Source organism: Myiozetetes cayanensis, unplaced genomic scaffold (assembly GCF_022539395.1).
Source record: "Myiozetetes cayanensis isolate MyiCay16 unplaced genomic scaffold, myiCay2020 scf7, whole genome shotgun sequence".
Classification (NCBI taxonomy): Eukaryota; Metazoa; Chordata; class Aves; order Passeriformes; family Tyrannidae; genus Myiozetetes; species Myiozetetes cayanensis.
Window position 1 is genome coordinate 19,492,724 of NW_026087964.1, and position 25,954 is coordinate 19,518,677.

Sequence of the window (25,954 nt, forward strand, 5' to 3'; positions counted from 1 at the left end):
CAGGGTCTGACATCTGCCTGCCTACCAGAGGTCAAGAGTTTATGCCAAACAGTGGAAATTAGAAGAGACTTTCAGCTGTGAACAAGAAGCCTACAAGAAACAATGGAGAAAAAATTTCCAAGAGGAAATGTAAAATATCCTGACACATCCTTTGGTTAGCTGGTAGATGACAGAAGTGGAGAACAAATACTAAAATTCAAGCCAGCAATACAATATCCACTACATCCTTCCTTTTCTTCCCCTGCTTGGCCCTCCCCCTCACATCAGATTACAAGAACAGTGCTTTGTTTAAGACAACATCCTCTTCTGAGGGCTGCATGTGCTTTTCAAAATGGGCAATGTGCACCACAGTTTTCCATCCGATCTCTGCTGTAGAATCCAAGCTGTCCTCTCTCCTGCCCCCTACTAGTATTTCAAGCTAGTGATGAAAGTGGAAACTAATAAAATACTTTAAATTTTCAGACTGCTCAAAGTAGTGGAGCTAAGAGAAGTATGCACTTTAAGCTCTGAGAACCTACTGTTATCAGTAATACCCTGTAATCCTTAGTCCTATTTTTTTAAATTTCTGTAGTACCACAAATAGTATTTGTTATGTCCCAGTTGGCTGCAAACAGAGAACGGTCATGAACTAAAAGCACGGGAGAACTGGGCAAAAGAGTTAAAATGTAATATCTGAATATATAACAGGATAATATCACTGGTTGTGGCACTCACTTTCTGTTAGTATTTCACAAATTTTCTCTACAGCTTTATCACAGTAATGTGGAAGTCAGCAATGACAAGGTTATGTTCCTTGCCAGAACATACAACATCTCATGTATCACAGAATCACAGAATGATTGAGGTTGGAGGAGACCTATGGAGGTCATTTAGTCCAACCTCCTTGCTCAAGAACCACTTGTCCAGAACCGTCCAGATGGTTTTTATGTATTTCCAAGGATGAAGACTCCACAACCTCCCTAAGTAACCTGTGCCAGTGCTCAGTCACCCTTACAGTGAAAAAGTATTTCCTAATGTTCACCTGAAAGCTCCTGTGTTTCAGTTTATGCCTGTTTCTTCTTGTCCTGTCAGTGAGCACCAGTGAAAAGAGGCTAGCTCCTTTGCATCCCCCCCTTCAGGTATTTATATACATTAGTAAAATCCCCCTGTACAACTTATAGTTTTATATAACAGGATTTTAAAAAAATCCTTATTGATAACAGTTAACTGGAAATCTCTCCTGTTGTTTCCTCATGTGCAAAATAATATGCTCTATCGAAAGGTTCCCCCCAGAAATATCTTTTTACAATGCAACATAGCTAAGGCCAAGTAGTCTATGATTTCAACAGCTTCAGAATTTTATTAGCTCTTTGGCAGATCACATCAGCTTACAACAGCTTCCTTAATAAATATGCCTTTTGTTCTGTCACACAGCAAATTCATCTAGTATCCAAAGATCCATAAGTAATATTTAATTACTTATGCTAACAATTAGTGCTAAACTTATATGATGCATTGAAAATGCAATGCATTGCTCATATATCTAACTATCTGTTGCTGTCTGTATTTCAGGTGTTAACTGAAACATGAATCTTACAAATTGGTATATGGGCACTAACAAAAAAGGAAAAATATATCTTCATTAAACCATTAAACCATTAACTGCTTGTGTCCTCTCTTAGGTTTGCAGGGCCCTCATTCCTATGGCAGGCTGGCTGCACGTGACAGCCAGTGCAAAGCCTTGCTCACACCTCCTTAAGCACCCACCAGAAGAAGAAAAAACATTGGCCAGTTTCCTTTTTCTTCCTTCTATTTTCCTCCTTGGATTTCCTTGCAGTGATGACACTCTTCAGTGTTAAAGCTGGGACAAAGGTATGTCTTACCAAGTGCACCAAATAGCTTTCCTTGCACCTTACAGCCCAATGACAACCAAAAGATACATAACAGATATATTAGATAAACCTCTGTCATCAGCCAGAAAAGTAGCACCAAATATATAATTTTTCAAATTGCCATGTTTATTGACAATTACAGATACCACATGCTGTTTTGACTTGGGAATGGTCTTGTTTGTGACCTTAAACTGAGTTGAAATTTAAACTTATTTAAATTTCTTTCAGGATTTCTCCTCTGTTGTAGTTATTTTGCTCTTAGAGAGCAATCTGTAATAGTGACATCTGCTGTATCAGCACAAGACCAGTGAGGTTAAAAGTATCCAGAAGGTTGAAAACTGTAGTCTTCTGTCTGACAAATATGACTGTCTTAACAGTCTATTTTGCTAAAAGAGAAAACACTATACCCAACATAGCAGTTGCTCCATGAAATACAATTTGAACAGTATGACATGGTCCGAAGATATCCTGTGTTGTGGCTGACTCACAGCCATGAGTAATTTTTGAGCTTTACAGTAATTTTGTTGTTGTTATTGTTTTTTCTATTTCAGAGAGCAGGCCTGTTCATGGACTGCCATGCTTTGAGAAGAATTGATACAATATTTAACCACCATGGACAGGCAAAAATCAGTTCTCTCAAAGCTGAACCAAGCCCTTAAAAAAACCCCCATAATAAAAAATTCAAAACTTGACTGAAGATATTGATGAGCACCATGGATGATACACTCATTGCTCTTCCCATCTGCAAGTTAAATAAAGAAATTCAGTACTGTGGTGTTACAGCTAAAGCTAACACAGTTAACAACCAAACACCATTTAGTTCATACATGGTGTAAAAAGCCCAAGCAGCTGCAGCCACACTGAGCCTGAGTTACAACACTCGTTATTCATCTGAAACTCTTTGCACCAGTAAGTGTAGGCAGAGAGAGATGTTTTAGGTACCCCACAAAGTACCCCACTCCAAAATGCTAGCATTAATTTGAATTTAGTAGTGGTTCCACACACTTTGAAGAAGATTCATTTAAAATTAGACACAGTGTTTGAAAATCCCAGAAAGAGTATAAAGTCAGCAAATTTACTTGGTTTATTTGTTGGTTTCTTTAATATTTATTTTGTCAACTTCAGCTGGGCTTGGTAACAGCTGGGAAAAAAAAAAGAAAAAAAAAGGAAATAAAAAGGAAAAAACCCTCCATCCTTTATGTCTCAGTTTTACCTAATTTTTGGGGTGTAATCAACCAAATACAACTTTTGTCCAACTCAGCATTTAGGGCTTCACATGAAATACTGTTGGTTTTCAAATTCTTTCTTGGAAATTCACTTTCTGAAAGAATCACTGGGAGGAATCTAATTGTTATATTATCTGGTATTTTGAAGTAATTTTTACTGTATTGTTTTTAGGAAAAACTATGTTAATCACAGGAGCAATTGCAGGCAGCAGTTGGCTATTCTTCCTTTTTCAGCCTCTTCTAGTGTCATTAGATCGTGAAGTTTTTAGGACTGTGATACTTTGCAAGTTGCATGGTTCTGGCCACTCTGTTCGGAGCAGTCCCAGAAGGTATTACACAAGACTTTGAAAGAGTTTTTCAGTGACACAGCTGAGCCTACACTGTAATGTATCCTGATGACCATTTTCCTCCATCCTAAAGAAAATCTGCTTGATTTATAGTAAACCTCAGGTGCTCAGGAGAAAGAGGATATGTTCCATGAACCTGTCACCGCTCCTTCAGTTGAGTCAATGGTAATACTTGTCACGGTGCTTTGCAAAGTCAGTGTCCTAGTGGCTGTATCATTCTTCACATATGCAAATATAAGTTTCTTCCCATGGATAGTTATTTCTCTCCGGCTTTTGAGAAGCATGGCATAAGTTCAGTGACATTTCCACAAAGACAGATTCAGGACTTGGCACTACTGGAAAGTTACTCTGCTCCTCCTGTGTGCCCCCTTCACAGTGACCTTGCATTACTCAGCAGCCTCAATACACCTGAGATACACGCTCTGTGGCCACACCACACCCAAGGATCTTCCCCCACCTTGGCCTGTACTGCAGAGTTAAACAGGGAAATCCCATTCCCTACTTACAGCTCTCCCTGCAGTTATGCATCACCTGGTCTAGCTCAGCTTCAGACAGAGGCTGATAAAATGTAGGGAAAAGCTTCCAAACGCATTGTCCCTGAAGCTCCAGAGCAATCATGCTGCAGTTTCCCTTAGTACTTTGGGAAGCTGATGCCAGATATCTTGTTAGGCAAGAAAGAGATTTCAGTGTTCTCTGAACTACATGTCTGCCAAAAAAAAAAATCGCAAGAAATCAACCTGGCAGAAAAGGCTTATCATGGTATCCTCAGGGGATTCCCGTTAAAACCCAAGCTAAGTTATAGGAACTGTTTAGACAGAGCAACAGCTTGGCAGCTCAGGCTTCTCTCAAGAATACTATGCTATAAGCTATAATAATTATTCAATCAAAGCCACATTAACTTGTTCTCTCATTCTGGCAGAAGGGACACAATCCATTTTCCTAAGTGAAATTCAGTTACTCTTTTTTTTTTGTTCAATTTTGCAGCTGAGGGCAGATTTGTGTGTAGCCAGAGAGGTGCAGAGGCCAGAGGAGCTGGGCTGAATGACCATTACCAAAGAGAAAGGGAAGACAATTCCAAAAGCAGCCAAACAACATAATTCCTGTCTGATTTCCTTGCTCTTTGGTTCTACTGATGTTTCCTCTCAGAGTTTTTCCAGAATGGTGTCTTAACAGTTATTTTACTGATCAGTAATGAACATCAGAAGGATATACATTAACATCCTTGCAAGTGATGCGTAGCATTTCTCTTGTTCACATGCACACTGGCAATGTCCTAATGAGCTTTGAAAGGTTTCAGTGTGTCTGTACAAGTCATTACATCTGTGAAGATTTATTATAGAATCCTAGAATAGTTTGAGTCATAAGGGACTTTAAAGATCGTCTAGTTCCAACCCAATGCCATGGGCAGGGTCACCTGCCACTAAACCAGGTTGCTTAAAGCCCCATCCATCCTGGCCCTTCTTTGGGCAACCTGTTCCAGTGCCTCATCACTCTCACAGTACAGAATTTCTTCCTAATACCTAATCTAAACCTACCCTCCTTAGTTTAAAGCCATCACTCCTTGTCTTATCACTACACACACTTGCGAAAAGTACCTCTCTGGCTTTCTTGTAAAGCCCCCTTTAGGTACTGGAAGCCTGCTTTAAAGTCTTCACAGAGCCTTCTCTTCTCCAGGCCGAACAACCCCAACTCTTTCAGCCTTTCCTCATAGGAAAGGTGCCTCCTTCTAGTCATCTTTGTGACCCTCCTCTGGACTCACTCCAGAAGGTCCATTTCCTTCTTAAGTTGGGGACCCCAGAGCTGGATGCAGTACTCCAAATCAGATCTCACCAGAGCAAAGTAGAGGGAGAAAGTCACTTCCTTCAAGATGAAAATTTACCCAAGGTACAATTTAATATTCATTCTAATTAGTCATACATGTCATGTGGTTTAATGTATAAATTGTAACACTTAAAAATAAGACATTTCAGCTGATAACAATGAGCAGCTTCAACTTGAAAGAGTGTAATATAGAGAAAATTTCTTCACAAGTAAACAAAAAGAATTCTACAACATGAATGACATATTCACAACACTGAACAAGCTGTTTTCAGGAATGGGATTTTTAGCCCCCAAAAGTGAGAATAGAGTTTGCCAGCTTCTCACAGCACTGAATAGGACTCATCCAGGATTCATCTGGGTAAGCTCTATGAAGGCCCCGTAATGGGAGGCCAGGCTGCTGAGTGCTCACCCAGAATAAGCAGAAGTAGAGCATTGTAACCGTGACTTTCATAAAGAGCTTCCTATGGTTGACTGATTGGCAATGAAAAGAAAAACAGAAGTCATATCAAGTTATGAAGTTTGAGACAAACACTAAAGAAATGCATGTAGGAGCCCCCCTTGCAATGCTGCTTGGCTTGTGCAGAATTCCAGCTTGTTCTAGAATGTATGGGACAGCACAGCAGAGGAGGGAAGCTGAAACCTGAACTCCAGGCCGTTTTCCTTTTTGCCTCCAAGTGAATATAATTTGTTCATATGTTTATTATGGGGAGGATGTTGTTAAGATGTCAAACCAGACATGGCTAAAACTTTTTTTGGTTTCTTTGTTTTGTCCTTTCCACACTATCACATTGCAGACAGTAAAGATTAAATAAAGATACCACATACACATCTAATGCTTAAAGCTAAAGTAGATTACTCTATATTTGTATTTTGCTTATAATCTTTATCCCAAATTAAGAGTTCTCCGAGGTCATCCCTCATTTATACTGACTTTAAAAAGGAATCTTAGTAGCTTCAGTCCAATGCCCCTGAATAGTGACAGTTAACAACAGCATTATTTTCTTTAGTCAGCCACTCCGAGGAGGAGGAGGCGGCTGGACTGTTCACCGCAGCATTCCCGCTGTTATTTGGGATGTTTCCCGCTCCGCCCCGCGCGGTGCGAGGCCGGGGAGAGGGGCCGCTCCGCTGCTGCTCGGGGCTCCCCCCGGTGGCGGGGCCCTCGCCGCGCCCCGGAGAAAGGCAGAGACGCGGCTTATCAGATAAATCATTAAATCCCCCGCTCTAACCCGCGGCCCCGCGGGGCAGAGCGGGGGCGGGGCGGTCCGGGCCAGCCCCGGCGCTGCCCCTGACCCTGACCCTGCGGGGCCCGGGCAGGCGGGCGGGGCGGAGGTGGGGCGGCCCGGCACGGCCCCGGCGGGCGGAGCGGAGCGGGCGCTCCGGAAGAGGGAAGGAGCGGAGCGGCGGCTCGGGCGGTGTTGGGATCGGGATCGGGATCGGGATGGCAGCGCGAGGGTCTGCTGGGGATGCCGCGCTCCGCCGCGCGGCCGAGCAGTGGTTGCTCTGGGATAAGGTAAAGCACGACGGGCGCTTACCTCCCGCGCGGGGGCGGCGATGGGGGCTCAGGCTGGAAAAGGGTCGGGAGGCACTCCGGGTGACTCTCGGCTGGTGCACTGTGCCGGTGCTGTGTGCGGTCAAGGCACTTGTTGGCTCCTTTCGCTCTGCCCTCAGAGCTCTCTGACCGAGGGGTGCTCTCCCTCCACAGCTCCCGCCCCGCAGCGAGGGCCGCGGCGGGGCCGGCGCCGGTCGGGATGCGGGGCCGGCCCCGCGGCTCCGTCACCTGCCGCAGCAACCCCGCATCCATTTGGAGACCTTCTCAGCTGTTTTTCGGTATCGTCCCTCTGATTGACTGTCAGCTGTAATTGAATGTCTTTTTCGAAAGGGCCTGTGTTGATCCGAACCGCTTCTATTGCAGGGGCAGCTGATAGACTTAAATTATAAAAGGCCAACAGACATTGCAGTGTTGTCTGTCTCTGTGTTAAAAACCTCCTGGTACGTCCAAATTTTTTGTCAGTTAAAAAGATTGATCCCAGAAGACACGTGGGCTCGCTTCAAAAGCACTAGGAAATGCAGAATTTGTTCATCCTCTTTTTTTCAGGTGTTACCCAGTGCTTAGTGACTCTGACTGTTAATGAAATAACTCCTGATTCTTCAATATTGTCTGGTTTCATGTTTTTTCTCCCTTTTTTCTGGTATTGCTTGGGAATACTTTAGCATGCATTATTTCCCTTCTGTTAAGACTTATCTTTGTCTTCCGTTTTGGTCTTGACAGCACTATATGCAAAAGTAAAATACTTTCTACTTTCCACATAGCTAAAGGAATGTCTTACCATAGTGGTGGTCTGGAAATGCTCATGTAGTTGCTTGCTGCTGCAGTTCCCACTCAGATGCAGGCCTCTATTGGCCTGTTTAGTTTGCATCTTTTATGGCCCTATTCATAAACTTTGTTATTTTGGCTGTATTGGAACACACTGGCCATTGCCCCACTTCAGTCACTTAAGCAATTGCCTTGGATTCCACACTGTACAATGCTCCAGAGCTACTCTGTGAAGTTCACGTACCTGTTTGGCAAGGCATCTTCTGCTTATTTCAAGATTATCAGTGAAAACGTATAATAATTCTTTATTTAGTATTCTTTATAGGTTCTAAAGGACATCATTAGAAGTACCTCAGGCTTGTTGTGATTCCTCATTAAAGATCATTCGACTGTTTAACTGCTCAGTTAACTAGCTCCAGTTTTACTGATGATAATGCTGTGCCAAACTAGTCCTCCTTTCAGAATGGCTAATGTATCATGTCAAATGACAATAAGCTTCTGTGTCTTTTTTTCCCCCTAATTTAATTTGATTTTGAGAAAATAGTTGGTTTCAAAGGCCTATTTGCATAACTTCCCTGACTAACACTAGGTATATTTCTAACTTCTGTGTAATAATTTAATTTCCAACTGGTTATTCTGAGTATTTTGTTAAGCCCTCTGGAAATCTAAATGCAGTGTCCATTATAGCATCTTTACTTTTGAAAGGTTAGCCCTTTGTTAACACTTGCATCTTTGACTCAGTAATAATTGACCCATGTACAATACCTAATGCTGATTGCTCAGAAATGATGAGGTATTTTAATTTCTCAGGGACTTGTTACACGTTTGTATTGAGCAACAGAAGAATCAGGTATAACCCGTGTCCATTTACTCTGATATAAAAAAAAGACTCCTTTTTGACATGCAGAGATAGGTTAATATTTAATAATGATAAGCAACATGTTTCTTACAAAATAATAGTTTGCAAGAGTGTGCCCTTATGGCTGATGGCAGTCCTGCTGACCTAAGAGGAAGTTTCTACCTAGATGATAATTACTGTGCTTGTTACCAGGCTGTTTTCATTACTGTATTCATTACAGTAGTAGCATATTGTTCATTTTTTCTATTACCAATCATAAAATTATGAATAGAAGGTAGTTTCTGGTTTTAGTAAATATAAAATCTGTTTAGTCAGAAGTTTTCCCTCTACTCTACCACCTAGTGGGGACTCCTGTACTGATGATACCTCTTTGGGCTTTCCTGTATTGTAGATTAAAGTAAATAACTCGAGTGTTACTAGGTGATGTTCAAGCTAATTGCACTAGTGGATATTAACTGGGTATTAAATCACCTCCTACTGTATCACAGAAATTGGTATTCCTATACTCACATCTGGTGTAATCTCAGAGTAGAAAAAGTGTAATCAGAACCAATAAGAAAGGAGAAACCCAACACTTTATCCTTCAGATACAATTTGATCCTTCTTTAGTAGAGATGCTGTGAAGAGTTTGTTTAAGCAGAAGAAAAAGTCAAAACTAAGTTTATTTTTTTACTTAGCTGTATATGCTGGCATCATAACATTCACCACAAAAAAAAAAGGCATATTCTTAGGAGGATATAGCCATGAACAATCATAACAGTAACTCTGGAAAAATCCTTCTGCTATATTGAATAGACTTGGGCCGGGTTTTTACCGTGACTTGGTGGAGGGTGGAGGCAGGGATGGGGAAACAACCTACAGAACTAAATTAATGCAATCAAGTTTTCTGTAGCAAATGATATGGACTGAAACTCTTAAGACTCAGGCAGGCACCTGGACATGTACAATCATTTACCAGACTTAAAAAACTGGAGGACCCACTAGTGTCACAGTAGATACCAAACCTGTGAAATTCCTCTAATAACAACAAGCAAACCCCTCCTTGGCTGTGAGGGCTGCAGGATGTCCTTCTGTATTGGCATTGCAACTTTTAGTCTGTCAAACATCTATACAAATGTGTGCAGTATCTACTTAGAGATGCCCATTTCAATGCCAAGAGATGACTCGTGTGCACAAAGCTCATGCAGGGGAATAAAAAGGTGACTACGCAGTGTACAAAGCCTGGTGCAAACTGTGTCATTCAGCCTTACCTATGAGACACAGGCCTGATGTTGCAGCAAAAAGTTGAGGTCAACTTGTAAACAGCCTACACTCAGAATGGTTATGCTGCCCTATATAATAACATAGAATTATATTTCCTCTTATAGATTATAATTACTCAGTAATAATAATTATGTTGAGTCTTCTACAAGGAGGTTGTCACTTAAAACATTCTTGGACTGGTAAATTGGTAATTCTTATACTGGAAATCAGTAATTCTGGGCTACCTAATTGCTTATTACACTCAAGAAACTGGATTTTTTTTTCATTATAATTCTTTAGCTTATTCTACATTAAGTAGTTTGCTCATTAGCACCAAAGGCTCTTTAGCTTTTTAAGTATTTATTTAAACTATGTTGTTTGTCCTGTAGCAGGGGTGCACAGGTCAGTGATTAGAACATCTTGACTCTGGTCTCAGTTTGATGTGAAGAATGCTTACACCTTTATATGCAAGCTCACTCACATGGCTACTACTGTGTGTGTTCTGCAGTATTTTCTGAAGCTGCAGAAAACAGAAGTTTCTGCATTTAGATTTCTTTTTCTTTTTGCCTAGGATAAGATGCCTTCCCTTGCTGTAAGTGTACCTATGTCATCCAGGAAATTGTAAAGTCTGTGACTTTTATGAGACCGTTTGATTGCCTAGAAATCAAAGCTTGTGTTCCTTTGGAAATGATAGTCTTTGTATTCCAGTGTAAAGTGTGTGTACTCATGCAGTGAGTGACCTGCCTCCTCTCCAGATAACCCTTTTGCCAGGAGTGTGCCACTGTCGTCTTGGCTCATCAGTTCTCAAGAAATCAAATACTGAACTTCACAAATCTCATGTTACTAAGATTGAGAAGTTGGAGCATACAGGACTTTACTAATTCCCTAAGTCTGAAAACAAAGAGAGTTGGTAGCAGAATAGATTATGTAGAAGCAATATACCAAGAAAAGCAGTGAAAGTTAGAAACTGCTCACTGTTCACAAGCTGTCTGACAAAGCCCTTTTGTTGCCACTGTGGAGTAATTTTGTTTATGAGCTTGGCTGTAGTTGCTAGGCTTTCATCCCAAGCATTACCTGCAAATATGTTGGAAATTTTCATCTTTATCTTCTGACCAGTCTGCATAGGTTTGCTGCTGCCCCTGGTGTTAGCCAGTCTTGGGACAAGATTATGATTTTATTTTTTTAAACTCTACATAGAGTGCTATGGAAGTAACAAATATTTCATAATAATCAGCTTAACCTACTTTCTTAAATGTTTAGAAGAGTTCTTGTGTTGTGATGACAAAAATTTTCAGAACTGTAAAAGTGCACTTTTTTTGTTTGTTTTGTTTTTAAAAACAGAAAACATTAAAACAGACATTTTGGAAATCTTTTAACATCCCAAAATGATATATATGTCAAGGCAGCATGTTCACTAAAGGAGATAAATCTAAAATAAGTAATAGTTGAGGTTGTACTGATTTAAAATTAAGAAGATGTAGCAGGAGTTCTGGTATTCTTGAGGTGGTGTACCATGTTTTGATACTGAAATAACCCCAATACAGAGACTGGGACAGAAAGCCAGTTCTGTTAAGACAGAAAAACAAAACCTTTTTTAGAATATATGAATTTTGTATCTACAGAATCCAAAAACTTACGCGATCGTGAAGCAATTGCTTGCAGAAGGAAATGCTGGAGAACTGCAGAAATACTTTGGCTCACGAATGGAGTTTGGCACAGCAGGGCTCAGAGCTGCCATGGGAGCAGGGATTTCCCACATGAACGACTTGACTATTATCCAGACAACCCAGGTATTGTGTTCAGCACTTTATCTCACTTACCTGGTTGTATATATGAATGGAAGAGCTCTCATTAATAGCAAGCAAAACCAGTATTCTACAAATTGTTTAGAGTTTCTTACTCTAAATACAAGTATTTATTTGTACAAGTTTTTTACTGTTCTTCCAGTTTTCAGAAGTAATTTAGTTGAAAATTATTAGGTGAATGCTGCTTTCTGAAAACGAGCAGAGAGACGCTATAAAACCATTTAAAGTTATTTTCCATATTTAATTTGCAATTTAATTTATACATGGCTGTAGTTAAGCTCAGGTGTAACAGTACTGATGTAACAACTACAAAAAACCCCAAAGGTAACCAAAATTTAGTGAAGCTTTCTGTGTGTTGGACATAAATTTACATAAAGGCAGTGAAGCTGTATATATGTACATAGATCCTAAAGTAGATCTACTTGGGAAGAGCTTAAAAAACCTAAAATGACTGCAGCCTGGCGTGATGGTGTATCATGTCCTAAACAGGTGTCATTATTAAGGGTGAGATTTGGTTAAAAAATGGAAACATTGGCCCATTGTTCTCTTCTTCATGTGAGACTTAAGACAGATAAATCACTTTTCAAAATTTTGCAATTCAGACTAATCATGTTGTCTGTTCCTTTTTGGAGCTAGTTCTGATATTTTGAAAAGTACTTTAATGCTGTCTAGGTTTGCAATATTGATTTGAAGGTTTCTGATATTTCTTGGTGTTTATTGGTCCTGGACAAGCTAAATCCCAGAGCAGTTCAGTGAGATGCTGCGTGCACTCACCTTTCTAAGACATCAGCATCTTAACAATCATCTTAATGCAATGATAAATTAAATATGAAGATTGGGTTAATGAGGTGGATTTGATGTTGTGTTCAGGGATTTTGCAGATACCTTGAGAAGAATTTCAGTGACCTGAAAAAGAGAGGAGTTGTGATTGGGTTTGATGCTCGTGCTCATCTTTCCAGCGGAGGTAGTAGCAAAAGGTACTTTTCAGGTTTTAAGTACTTTGTAGATGCCTTATGTGATCCATTATGGTTTTGTATCTACTCCAACTGTATTTTCTTTCTGTAGAGTGAATTAAGGTATTTACAGTATTCTGGTAATGCCGAAGCAGTCCTTAGAGTTGTGCTTTGTCTATTGAGAATAGTGAGGGAACACATTTAAATTGGATCTATATAATAATTGAGATATAATGTGATGTGTAGTTTTGTTTGTTGTTGAGTTTTGGAATTTTTAATTGAGTGGGGGTGGGAGGAAAACCTGTGAATTCTAGGTCACTAATTGGTGAGAAAATGAATATATTCCCTAGGCATCTTTTCTTCCTATTTAGGTTTGCAAGACTTGCTGCCAATACCTTCATCAGTCAAGGAGTTCCAGTTTATCTGTTCTCTGATATAATACCAACTCCCTTTGTGGTAGGTTTTTCTATTGTATCTTCTTATATACTGTATCCTTTTTATATACACACAAATTTTGTCAGATAGTTTGCATTACTTACATTAAGAATAACCAGATAAACCACTTTTTACTTTTTAAGCTCTTCCTGCAGTCAGTCTTGTGCTTATTTAGCTATGTTTAGTTTACAACATCCATAGCAAGAAAAGGGAGAATGTGGAATGTCAATGACAGTGGGATGCATTTCTATTCATTCCTGCTTTCAGGCAGACTTGTCTTGTAGGAGGCATCTCATTCTAGACTGCTATTCTAGTCTGAAGTCTGAAACATACACACAAATTTAGTTTTGTGATCGTTGTAGTTTTAGGGTTAAATTCTTCATAGTGCAGTTTAAAGCGATGGTGCAAGAACTGCAGTTGATTGCATTTCACTATTAAATAAAGAGCCAGGAGTAAATATACATTGAACTTGTGGTCACAAATAATGCTTTATTTTTAATTTGCTCCATCTGTTTTGGGCTAATTTGTAAAAGCTCTCTCCAAAAATTCTCTTCTGAACAATGATGGAGTTAATTGCTCCACAGACTGCTCTCAGAAGACAGTATGGATGAGACCGCTTGAGTTGTAGTTCTCTGCCCCCCATGGACTTCTGTCATTACCCCAATACACTTGGCACCCCGTAAGGCTTTGGGCACCTCAGGTCATTCTACAGTAGGCAACACATGCATTTGGCTTCCTTCTATAAATACACTGCTCTGGAGATTCACAAAGCATCTGAAACAAAACTAAGAACATATAAATGGAAAAATGCACAAGAAAAAGCAAGGACTAAAGTTGTGCCACATGGGGTTAGTGGAGCAAGTACTACCTAGCTTCTGCTTTAGGAAGTCAGTGTGTAGGAATCACATCCTGGTTTTCTTTTCCTTCAACAGTATGGAAGTATTATGTATTCATGAGAATAAATAATATATAATATGTTGCACATTCCACTCCAGATATCTTTCTCTTTTTACAGCCATATACAGTAACTCATCTGAAGCTTTGTGCTGGAATTATGGTTACAGCTTCCCATAATCCAAAACAAGACAATGGTTACAAGGTATCCCTATGTGATCTGCTTTCTGGCTCTTTTCAAACCTTTTTTTTCCATGTAGATGTTAGAGTTCTAATGCTATTGTATATAGTTCCTATCATGGTATAGATGAAATTAATTGCTAGTCTGATCTCTTCTAAGTGTAAGTATTTAAAGCTAGTGGCATATTATACTAATACCATAATTAAAATCTTTGCTCTAGAAACCAGGAAGTAACACCATTGCATACTTTGGAACACTTTAAAATATTGTCGTCTTTTCAAAAGCATTAATTATTTCTCTAGTTTATGAATTTAAAAGATCTCCTTAGTTTTACAAACCCAGAAAATTCAAAATATATAAAGCCTAATGAGTTGCTTGTGCAAAACATTTTAAAGAAATTCCATTAATTTTTTGTAGCATATTTTTCTTTTGCTAAATGATACAGTTATTGGTGTAAGCTTTTTCTGTGAAAGAAATCTGCTTTCCACCGGAAAAAAATATTTGAATTACCTGTCCACCAATCATTCCATGGTTGGGCTAGTCATATACAAACTGTTTCCAAAACACAAAAATGGAATTTTTCTCAATAAATGACTGGCTCTTGGTTTGGATTTCATTATGGATCTTGATATCTTTAGATAAAATAAACCAGCTATTTTTTATAGAACAAAAATGGGACGGGAGAAGAAACACTGAAAATATGAACAGGAGAATACTCTGGGTGTACCTAAGCCTAATTTACTCTACTCAATGTATTGCACCTTAACCAACAAAAAAAGTAACAAAACTATCTTATGATATTAATGATCAAATACTCATCCTATTTTTTATTTAGGTTTACTGGGAGAATGGTGCTCAGATCATTTCCCCTCATGACAAGGGAATTTCTCAGGCTATTGAGGAGAACCAAGAGCCATGGCCTCAGGCTTGGGATGACAAACTGATTGACAGCAGCCCGCTACTTCATGATCCTTATGCCATGGTCAATAAGGAGTATTTCAAAGACATACAGAAACAGTGCTTTTACAGGTGACTGGTGTTAATTCCTTTAAGAATACCAGGTATTCCATGTAGTATGTCAGCAGGGCAGTTTAAACTGGTGGAAATGAGGGGGGCCATGATCCTGCCATAACCCAGTTCTGCCTGTGCCTTCTCCTCATGTTTTGTGGTAGCACTGGCAGCTGTGGTGCTGTAGCAAGCCAGTGCCATCTGCTGGCCTGGCAGAAGTCTAACCCAGCAAAGTGAGTGAAAAGAACCAAAGTCAGAATTACTAGAGAGCTGGGGCAATGAGAGAAATTGCGCTGCTTTTTCAAAGTTGGAATTAAGTGTCTCCTGTGATATAGAATATTGAGTAGTATCTGTTCCTGAACATAGTCCATTTTGTGCTGAACATTCTTCCATATCCAAGTTTACTGTTAACCTGTTTTATTTCAGGAATATAAACAAGGAAACAAACCTGAAGTTTGTTCATACTTCTGTGCATGGTGTGGGTCATAAATTTGTGCAGTTGGCCTTCAAGGCATTTGACCTTAGCCCTCCTTTTGCTGTTCCGGAGCAGAAGGATCCTGATCCAGACTTTCCTACAGTGAAGTATCCAAATCCTGAAGAAGGCAAAGGTGTTCTGGTAAATAGATTTTTTTCTTTTTTATAAGTATTTGCAATGTCTTTCAATAGCTTTCCTTTTTGCCTGAAGTCACAGCTATAGATATTGTTTGAAGGTTCTATTTTGTTTCTGTTTTCATAGCCTTACATTTAGTGAAGAGTTATCTGGTATCCTTTCATTGATACAACTATTTGAACCAGTCAGGTAGTAATTAACCATAACTTTCGACTGCTTTGTTCTGTACTCTAACAGAATGGGCAGCAGCTGCACATAGAACAAAGTGATAATTAATTTTAAAAAGAATGAAATAGTAAACAAATCTTCTCAGTTGGTTTTGAAAGTTTGTACAATTTAAATCTGAAATACAAGGACTAATTTCTGACACAACACCAGGAGGGGGCAGAAGAAGTCCTGGCAGGTGGTTAGAATTCCTGCTACTATTTCTGCTGCACTTTGTTATTGAAGGATCCCATTGAATCTGAGTAGCTTTTAGTTGAAGCTACAGAATTGGAATCATACAGGTAAAGTTAAATGTCTGGATTGTGTTCTACTGCTGCAAGGCTAGAAGTTTTTAGGTTTTTTGAGAGACATAATGATTTTGGATGTTTGAGATTAAATAAATTGGGAAAGTTATTTAAAACCTGTAACAAAAATGAAAATATTATTTGGGAATATTAATGCTCATCTGGTCTTGCTTGCCACTTTTCCAGACATTGTCTTTTGCTTTGGCTGAAAAAGATGGGGCAAGAATCATTTTAGCAAATGATCCTGATGCTGATCGACTTGCAGTGGCAGAGAAACAAGACAGGTATGGTAATAAAGAAATGCAAGCCATTCACATTTTTTACTTAAAGGCTAGGCTCATTTGGAGAATTCTTGCTACCTGTATTGCAAAGGAAGAATAGTGACAATAGTCATTTCTGGACTGAAAAAAACAGAAATGTGAGAAGACCATATGAAGCAGAGCACAGTGGGGGCGGGACATGAAATAATGATTAGTACTAGACACTGTGCAGAAGCCTGAATAAATTACTTGACACTTGCTATACTTAAGGCATGCACAGAAGTATGTGAATTGTTGTGATTGTACTGTATCTTTTTAAAGGTAGGTTTTCAGTTAGAACTTTTTCACATAAGACTGATGAACATTCTTTCATACTACGTTTATTAAATAATAATTTGGACATTCAGGAGAATCCTTATAGTTCCCTGATAATCTCTGTTCTTTAGTATGAGTTCCTTCTTTCTCAAGTACTGTTAAACCAGACACTTCACTAATCATTAGATGATTTGTGCCTCTATTGCTCAGTTCCCCATTTCTATGCGTAATATTACGTACCTGAATTTCACCTTAAGGTTTGTCACTGTTTAGCACTTCTCAGTGTAGTTATTTGTACTCTACTCTTCAAGAACCAACTACACCTGGATTATTTATCTGTGTATATCCTGTCAAGAATGGGTTCACAAAAGGTAAACTTCCTTAATCAGAGGCTTATAATGAATTTTTCATATTCATGGAATGTAATCTGTAGTTCTGACTCAATATGGCCATCCCCTTATTTCATGCCCTCCTGTACTTTTACAATGGTTTGCAGCTCTGTATTGTGGTTATATTTGATGAATGAGAACAAGCTGAAGTTCTGCACTTGGTATAATTTTTACAAATAGTGGTGTTTCTCCTGTATCTAACTTGATAAAGCAAAAACTAATCTGAGCAGTTAGAAACCATAAATCTTTAATAAAAGTAAGCTTCAAGGCTTCCAGCTCAGAGAGGAGCAGAAGAAAAATCTTTGGCTAGGCCAGAAGCAGAAATAGTATATATAAATTCCCTGTGCATAAGAGCCAGAAGAGGGATATAAAATTATGGCAACAGTCTTTGGTACCCAAGGGATGAGATGGGCACCTGCTAGATGTCCTCAGTGATTGTGGATGATGCAAGCAGTTGAATCTGTATCAGTTAGACAAATTCCAAAAACTCGTTAAAAGGAAGCAGTGCAAGTAGCTGTTTTGCTTACCAGATGTCTTTCTGTTTGTAGCAGCTTCAAAGATGGCAATGTCTTCTTTGGGGTTTTGAGGTACTTTTAAACTTATTAACCTCACACCATGAACTAAGGAGGCTTCTCTGTCTTTAGAAGAAGAAGGAGCTGGTTGGCACTTTCTGCAGTATCTTGGGCAGCATTAGCTGGAATATCCTTATTTCAATTGTTTTGGTCTGTGCCAGCCTCAGTTGGCAATTCAGCATTGAGGAAAAAGCATAAAATGCTTCAGTTTGTGCTAGTTATGATGGGTTAAAGCAAGAATGCAAAATCTCTCCTGATTTTTGTCTAAAGACTTGGAGCTATCAGAATACTGAAGAGAGGGGTGTTAGTTTATCATGTTTATCCCCAGTGAGAGCATGGTGCTCTCATTCTCCTACCTATGTGCTTGTTGTTTAGTCTTAGTTGTCTCCTAACTTTCAGTCCTGCATCCTCTCAGACTCCTACTGTAGCTGTTCATACACTAATCAAATATTAATATAGGCTTCTACAGTATCTGTACTTCTTCTTTGACAGAAACTCCTGCTAGAGCACACTCTCTCAGCACTCTTACACTAAGTTGCCGCTGTGCATTGCTTTGTGCATGTTGGCATCAATAAATGCAGGAGACTGAGTCTGCTTCTCTTTCACAACAGGTACTGTTTCTGTAGGTCTTGATTTTGTCTGTTTGGTAGTGTCTTTGTCCCCTTTTATGACTGAGAATTTTTGGATAATTTTCGCATTTTTCTTTCCCTTTTTTCTTGAGGCTTTTTTTATGTTCTAGCAACACATCCATATTAATCTTTTTTTACCCATTTGAGTTGTTTTTTTTTCCCAATCTTCTCAATGACTAATTAATGTATTTGGGATTAAATAAAAAGTATTTGTCATGGGGTCAACTAAAATTCTGACTTACTTGAGAATTGTAATTTTGTATCTTTGTGCTTGTCTTAGTCACTGATCTATAATTTTTCTGCTGAATATTTTTGTTTTACTTATAATATGCTGGAAATATCAGTGTTTCATCTTTGGATAAGCTCTAAAGTTTGTACATATGATGGAGGAGGAAGGCAACCATTTCAGAATGTTTGGGGGGAGGGAGGAATTTTTTTGCTTGTTCACAATGAACATACAATATCTTATTACTGTTACTTGGAATTCAGAGGCAGTGGGTTATTCGTTAATATTGATGTGTAGAAGAACCATTTTTTTTCCCCTCCAGTATTATTCTTTGAAATCATGTACTTTTTATTATTTTTTTCCTCTCTAGTGGTGAATGGAAAGTGTTTTCTGGAAATGAGCTGGGAGCTCTTTTAGGCTGGTGGATCTTCACGTGCTGGAAAAATAACAACAGGGATACTCGTGCCATTAAAGATGTCTACATGTTATCCAGTACTGTTTCTTCCAAAATTCTGAGAGCAATTGCATTAAAGGAAGGTTTTCACTTTGAGGTAAGCAACATATTACATATTATTTCATGTTCTTTAATTTGCTTTCTTACACAGTGTCACATCTTTTTAAAGCATTGCTTTTCTTTTTAATGCCTTCTATTTCTGGACACTGTTACAGGAAACACTGACAGGTTTCAAGTGGATGGGCAACCGTGCCAAACAGCTCATGGACCAGGGAAAAGCTGTTCTTTTTGCCTTTGAAGAGGCTATAGGTAAGAAACAGAATATTATGTTTTCATGTCCTGCAAAATGATGAAAGTAGAACTACTACTGCTGGTTTTAATCTGTTATATCTCTGCTTAGCACAAAGTTTCATGTGAGCTAGGTGTATGTATCTTCAGTCACATGACTATGTAGACTTGGACTGCAAATTCTGCATAAGCTATTTAAAAAAGAAACAAATGCATTTTTCAGACTTGAAGTTGTTTGTTTACCTGACAGTTTTAAGCTAAGTTTAAATGCGAATAAAGTAAAAATTCCCTTAAATTATATTTGTAAACTGGAAAGCCATGAATGAAAGCCATGAACAAAAGCTATGAATTTGTGAGCAGGAAATTGTAAAACTATTTCTTAAGTATCTCAATACCTGAAAACCAGAGAAAATGTGACTAATTTTGCAGATAATTATCAGTGTTACCTTATGGTGCCATGTAAGGTAATCACATTTGAGACAAAGTACTTGCATTGTTCCTGCAGTGTAGCATTTCTCTTTCAGGAGACCTCCACAAGTACTTGGGAGCATCTGGCACTGATATGGTGCAAACATCTGTCTTGAAATGCAATTATATACCTTGCTTGTCAAAATTAACACTGATTAGAAGATAAAATTTTTCTATTTTTGGTTTAACTCTAAAATGTCTGTACTCTGGTAATGTGCATTTGTCCTTTAAAAAAATGTTGGTTTGATTAACCATGTCACACTCCCCTCGTTTTATCTTATTTCATTTTAAATTTGTGTCAAAATATGTCAAAACATTATCTATAATGTTCTTTGTTTAGGGTATATGTGCTGCCCTGCTGTTCTGGACAAAGATGGTGTCAGTGCTGCCGTTATAACTGCAGAGATGGCTAGCTTTTTGGCCACCAGGAATTTGTCTTTGACTCAGCAGCTGAAAGCCGTCTATGATGAGTGAGTTCAATTATAATTGTTTAATCTTTAGACTTCTCCATTTCACATGCTGGAGTTCATAGGGACTCAGTAGCACCCTCTAGTATATGAAGACTTAAAATGTGGGTTATTGTACTATTAACACAATTCTAATAGTGCTAATAGTAGTCTTCCAGAAAATACTCCTGCCTCATGGGCATGAATATGTTTATTACTTTGTTTTGTGTCATTTTAAGGTATTTTAAAAATAATAATACTCCCTTACTAATTCCTTATTAGTTAGTGAGATTTTAGGCTTGTTTTTATTTGCTTGTCTGAAACTTTTTTCCATTTTGGGATATTCTGTGTCTTTTTACAGCAGATTGGGCAGGTTTTTGGCCAGCAGTATTGCTGTGTTGTAGAGATCATAGCACTTCTTGCTGCTTAAATGAGCCAGATGCACAAAAATGTTGATGGCAGAATAGATCTAAGTAGCTCTGATATATTTATGCTACTCATAGAAGCCAGCTTGCTTTTGTCCTTGCAGGGCTACTTGTGACTAAATTAATTCTAGTTGGCTCCAAAGTTAGGCTTTTTGTGATATTATTCTGTCTTTTTTTGATGGATAGCTTATGTTGTTGGGGTTTGCTTCTGATTACTGAGATTTGAGCTGATTATTTAGAAATGCTGTGACTGGCCATAACTCTTGGCTATTTACAGCTAGGTATCCTCTCTGAGAGCCTTTAATATGAGGCACTGCTTTTCTTTTGTTCTTATTTAATGTGTTTAAAGAAATCAATAGCAAAGATGGCTACTGGCTTTCATAGGGCACGGAGTGGATTTTGAGATTTTGGGTTGTTTTTATAAAGAAGGGAGCAGCACAGACTATCTGATACTGTCCACCTCTTCATGTCTCTCAGACACTAACAAATGAGCGGTGGGACCTGCGAAGAGACTGGTGGAAAACTCCAGCTTTGCTGCCACTCGTTCTACCAATCCTTAGAGTTCTCATTTGCATGCAGCACCAGCCATGCTTGTTTGATCCACTCTTTAAAAAGCAGTCAAGTGGCAATGACTTGCTTACTCTGCATAAATAAATTGTGGGGTTTATCAGCTATTGTCCATAGCAGAAGTTTAGGTGGGTTTAAGAAACGGTAATATAAAAGCATGGAAGAGGAATTCATGCCTAGAGCTGCAAATATAGTATCTGACAGGAGATTTCCCTTTATTACTAGTAGATGGAAGCTCATGTTCAAAGAATTATCCTTTTCCGGCTTGGGCTTTTTAATTATATTTTTTAATATACTAATTCAGTAAACACCTGCTTCAGGTTGCCCTTGGAATATTTAACTGGGTGGAATTGAGCTGTGCCACAGTGGTGCTGTGTACGTAGCCACTGAAGAGGACTCTAAAAGTCAGAACTTCTTCAGCATAGAAGCAGTCTGTAAGATGTCACTGCACATAGTCACTCTTTGTGGAATAGCTGCAGATAAGGGAAGGACACAAATCTGCACTGTTAAATCAATGCTTGATAACTAGAACTGGAAGGAAGATTCTTGTTTTGTTTGGGGGATCATTTTCTGTGTGATCTTTGTGGCTAGTATGGAGTTGGCAGTTTTCTACTTCTTACTACTTTATTCATTGTCAGATTTGCTTTGTCAGTTGTTGTTGAAGCAGAAGAAACTCTACTCTGCATTTTGAAAATATAGAATGGGGATCTGTTCTCAAAGAAGTAAATGCAGATCAGGAAAAGGACACAGTCCTAGTAGGCTTATCACTTTTTTCAGTTACAGGATAGGTTTTGTCAGTTCCCTTGCTGAATTCTCAAGACTGATTTAACTACTATTAACCTTCAAAATATCCATTTAGGTATAAACATGACCCTATTTAAGGAATCTTTCAGGTCTCTAGAGTGAACATCCGAGTACTAACGAACGATTCTGCCCTTCAGATTTTCACTGGCATCAAGGTTCTTTATCAAGTCTTGACCTGTAGCAAGAGCTCACTTAAACAACCAGTCCAGGCTTGTATGTTTTTCAACAACATGCTGTTTTGAAAAGTCAGTTGTAGCAGGCCATTTGTCTGTGATGCAGATTCTGCATCACTTGACCTGGCATCAAACGGGTAAGGTAAAGAGGCAGCGTTCAGAACAGTTCGGTTTAATTAGAAACACTTTATTGAAGTGTGATTAGAAAAAACAGCCTAAAATTTATTTTACTCAGGAAAAGTCAGCTGAAATCCAGTCAGAGAAGCTATTTAGATATAATCTCTTCCTATGGTTGTTAGAACTCTTCAAGGCACTAATTGTATCTTTTTTTTATTCTGATTTTGCAGTGAACTTTCTCAGTTTTAATCATTAAAAGGAAAAGGCATCTGCACAGAAGTTTCTTTAAAGTATGTAAAATAGGACAGATAAGCTGTTGAGGCCTTAAAACTGTAAAGGGGTGAACTGATGCTACAGTTGGGTGACCATAAGTATAGAGTCTTGCATAAATTTATGGAAGGTTGTATAATGAGTTTGGTGCACAACTGCCAGAACAACATTGCTTCTTTAATTCACGAATATTGTGTCTTCACAGATATGGCTTCCATATTACCAAAGCTTCATATTTCATCTGCCATGATCCTAAAGTTATTCAACAACTTTTTGACAACCTTAGAAACTTCGATGGAAAAAACACCTACCCAAAATCTTGCGGTAGATTTAAAGTTTCTGGAATAAGGGATCTAACTACTGGGTATGACAGCAGCCAGCCAGATCAAAAGGCTGTAAGTATCTTTCTAAATTATATATAAATCATATGTGTATGTATATACACATAGATAAAAAATTCTACAGAGAAACACTCTAAACATTTTGTTACATACTGAGTCATAAAATAACTTAGAATGGGGATGATTGTTTTGCCTTGGTGAGAGGAAATGAAGTGGGGGTGGTGTTGGGGTTTTTTGTTTGGTTTTGTGGTGGTTTTTCTCTCCAAGATGACAGCCTGTAAAGGGTGGTAGGAGGATCTTGCTGTCTTGCTACAGCAATTTTGCTTTATCATATTGTGAGTGTACGTTAAACTGTCTAGTGAGATGTGGCTTTGAATTGCTTAGTTTTCCACAACCTCTGTTTCTTTTCCTCCTGGTAAATGCCATCACAGAATAATTTCTATTCACAGTGAAAATGCTGACTAGACTTGAAATGAGCTACCTAGCAGAGGTATATTGCTACCATATTCTAGGCTGAGGACAAGGCTGTTGTTATGGTCTCAAGACTACAATGATGAAGAAAACAGAACTAAACTTAACTTGAGTGATCTTTCTGTTATATGATGTGACATTAAGTCATGGGTTTATAAATAGTCTTTTTCCAAGCTTCTAAAATAAATATTCTTAATATTTCTAGGTACTTCCAACTAGTAAAAGTAGCCAAATGATAACATTCACTTTTGCTAATGGAGGAGTGGCCACAATGAGAACCAGTGGGACAGAACCTAAGATCAAATACTATTCTGAACTTTGTGCACCTCCTGGAAACAGGTAAGGTCACTTACAACAGTAAATATGGTGTAATAGAGGCTGTGTGGATTTTTGGTATTGTTTTAGTGAAACAGGGGCTCTCCACAATCAAATGCTATTACTAAAGTAATTATTTTAGTGAATTTGTTTGCATAAAGCTTCAACGCTGCAAAAATTTTTGATGCATTCGTGTTGTCACTGAAATTCCTTTGAACCCACTTTCGCATTCAGTAAAAATAGTATCGCCCTCTTTTCACACACATGGTTGCCTTAAAATTAGATAACCATATATAAAGTGTTCTAATATATTTCAAACCCTTTTATGTTTAGTAATTACAGCCTTGACTGATAGTCTTGGAATCATGTAGTTCTTAAAGATAAGTAATTATTAACTTACATAATGAAAATAATACTTTCTCATAGAAGAAAATTCATCTAAAATACTGTTACAAGTCTAAAGTTTACACTTCTAATCATATACATTTAGCAATAGAAGATCTTCTGAACTCCAATTGGCTGTTCTACTTTAGACTGTATTGCGGGTTTGTTCTCCATGGTGTTCACACACATCAGTTGGAAGCGAACATCAGTGTATTACCATAAGAGATCAAGTCTGTATACTTTTAGCATTAACAGAAAATATTTGTCTAAAACAGTGCAACAGATACAAAAATTCCTCAGACTGAAAATGTGCTTTTTAGCTTCTCCACTTGTGACACTGTTTTCCATGTTGGTGTGTTTGTTTTTTTCCCAGTGATGTTGAGCAGCTGAAGAAAGAATTAGATGAACTGGTCAACGCTCTTGAAAAACACTTCTTTGAACCAGAAAAAAATAAACTTCAACGAAAGACTGAGTAAAATAGCCAAGTTTAGTACCTTAATTGGTTATCGCGGCATCAGAAGTGCATTATTTAAGACTTTAAGGATTTTTAGGACCAAACAGCTGAGAATTCAGACTAAAAAGAATTCTGCTTTTATTAAGAGTTATTTTGGGTACTTTTGGATCTAGTATCTTATTTTGGAAGGAAAGTACCTTTACTCTTAAAGGACCAAAAACACCCAATCAGTTGAACTAAAAGATTTATGAACTAGAAGTTGACTGAAAATGTATTTCAATCAAAACTTGTTTTAATTAAATATTATAAGTAATATTGTAATTTCTGAAACACAGCCTGTTTTGTGGGGACTTTAATTTCTTGTGTGTGTATATAATCTGATAACACACTGCACCTCTGTGCAGGTTTAGATTTGCAAAGCAAGTTCTTTTGTTAACAGGAAGTCCTGAAAGCCTGTGGTGAGACTTTGAAAAACTTGGGGCAGATGTTTCAGAGGCAGTGATCCTTCTTGGGGATTTTGGCCCAAATAAACAAGAAACTCACAACAAATTTGCTGAATAAATATTTGCTGTGGACCATATACCATATCCGGGGCTAGATATACTAAGTGTACTAAACTACCTTTTAATGCCATAAACGTATTAAGATTGTATATCTACATACAGCACCCTTCTGTTGCCTCTGAACTAAGCATAGTGATTTCAATGCATACCCCAGTTTTGGAGCCTGGCATACTGTTTGCCACCATGACTTGGTGCATAATTCTGCATGTCTAGTTTAGAGCAGAAGTTTCCATTTTATTGCATGCTTTCATCTGCACTTGCAGAGCCTAAAAGGGTTATTTGGAGGTTACCAGGGGGGTTCTGCATTTTCAGTACTTGTTTTGGGTATCAGTGTAACATTTACATACTTTTTATACATGGAAAACTTCTAAGCTTTGTTATCCTCCCAGAAGTCAAGTTCTCTATCCTTGTTATTTTCCATACAACTTGAGGATTCCAGCAGTTGTGCAGCTGGGTACAGCGAGGCAACCTTTTGGAAAGCTGAAGAAATATCTCAGCATCGTGGTGGGAGGGATGCATGTGCCATTCATATTCAACAATCACCTGTTTCACCCTGTGTGCAGGTGCAATTGGTTCTTCAAGGAGTAAGCAATTTTTATCTGGTGGCCATGGGCTTTTTGGCTTCTGGGTAGTCAGTTACTGCAACCTGGTACCAGTCTGTCACTACCTGCCTGGCACCTATGCTACTGAATATCCATGCCTGTCTTTATCACAATAGCAGGTTGGGAGGAGGAGGGGAAGACACAGGCACATGGTCCCCAGAACAGAGTAAGGGGCCTTATTTCAAGGTACTGGCTACATGAGAAGTGGAAGGGTGGATGTTGAGCCTATACCTGAATTTCACTCTTAGTAGAGTTGAAAATGGTATTTGTAATTTAACTCACAGGCCACCCTTGCAAAACATAGTTTCCTGCCCTGCACTGCAGCTTGAGATTCAAAGTAAATGGC

General features: G+C 38.5%; 1 protein-coding gene across 1 annotated transcript; it reads left to right on the forward strand.

The window, feature by feature from the left end:
• The first annotated feature begins 6,623 nt into the window (after window positions 1-6,623).
• On the forward strand, window positions 6,624-24,764 carry PGM2 (phosphoglucomutase 2). Its single transcript, XM_050338478.1, has 14 exons — window positions 6,624-6,775; window positions 11,303-11,470; window positions 12,356-12,462; window positions 12,810-12,894; window positions 13,889-13,972; window positions 14,784-14,977; window positions 15,383-15,572; window positions 16,262-16,359; window positions 18,837-19,017; window positions 19,136-19,229; window positions 20,017-20,146; window positions 22,684-22,873; window positions 23,496-23,629; window positions 24,363-24,764. Exons 1-14 carry the CDS (start codon window positions 6,704-6,706, stop codon window positions 24,463-24,465), a joined length of 1,830 nt encoding a protein of 609 aa, XP_050194435.1. The 5' UTR covers window positions 6,624-6,703; the 3' UTR covers window positions 24,466-24,764.
• Window positions 24,765-25,954: the final 1,190 nt, after the last annotated feature.

What these genes read in the sequence shown, in the direction of transcription:
- PGM2 (XM_050338478.1), top strand. Translation starts at nt 6,704, where the DNA reads ATGGCAGCGCGAGGGTCTGCTGGGGATGCCGCGCTCCGCCGCGCGGCC. An exon ending in AGTGGTTGCTCTGGGATAAG is followed by an intron (nt 6,776 to 11,302) that starts GTAAAGCACGAC and finishes TTGTATCTACAG; the next exon opens with AATCCAAAAACTTACGCGAT. An exon ending in CTATTATCCAGACAACCCAG is followed by an intron (nt 11,471 to 12,355) that starts GTATTGTGTTCA and finishes TGTTGTGTTCAG; the next exon opens with GGATTTTGCAGATACCTTGA.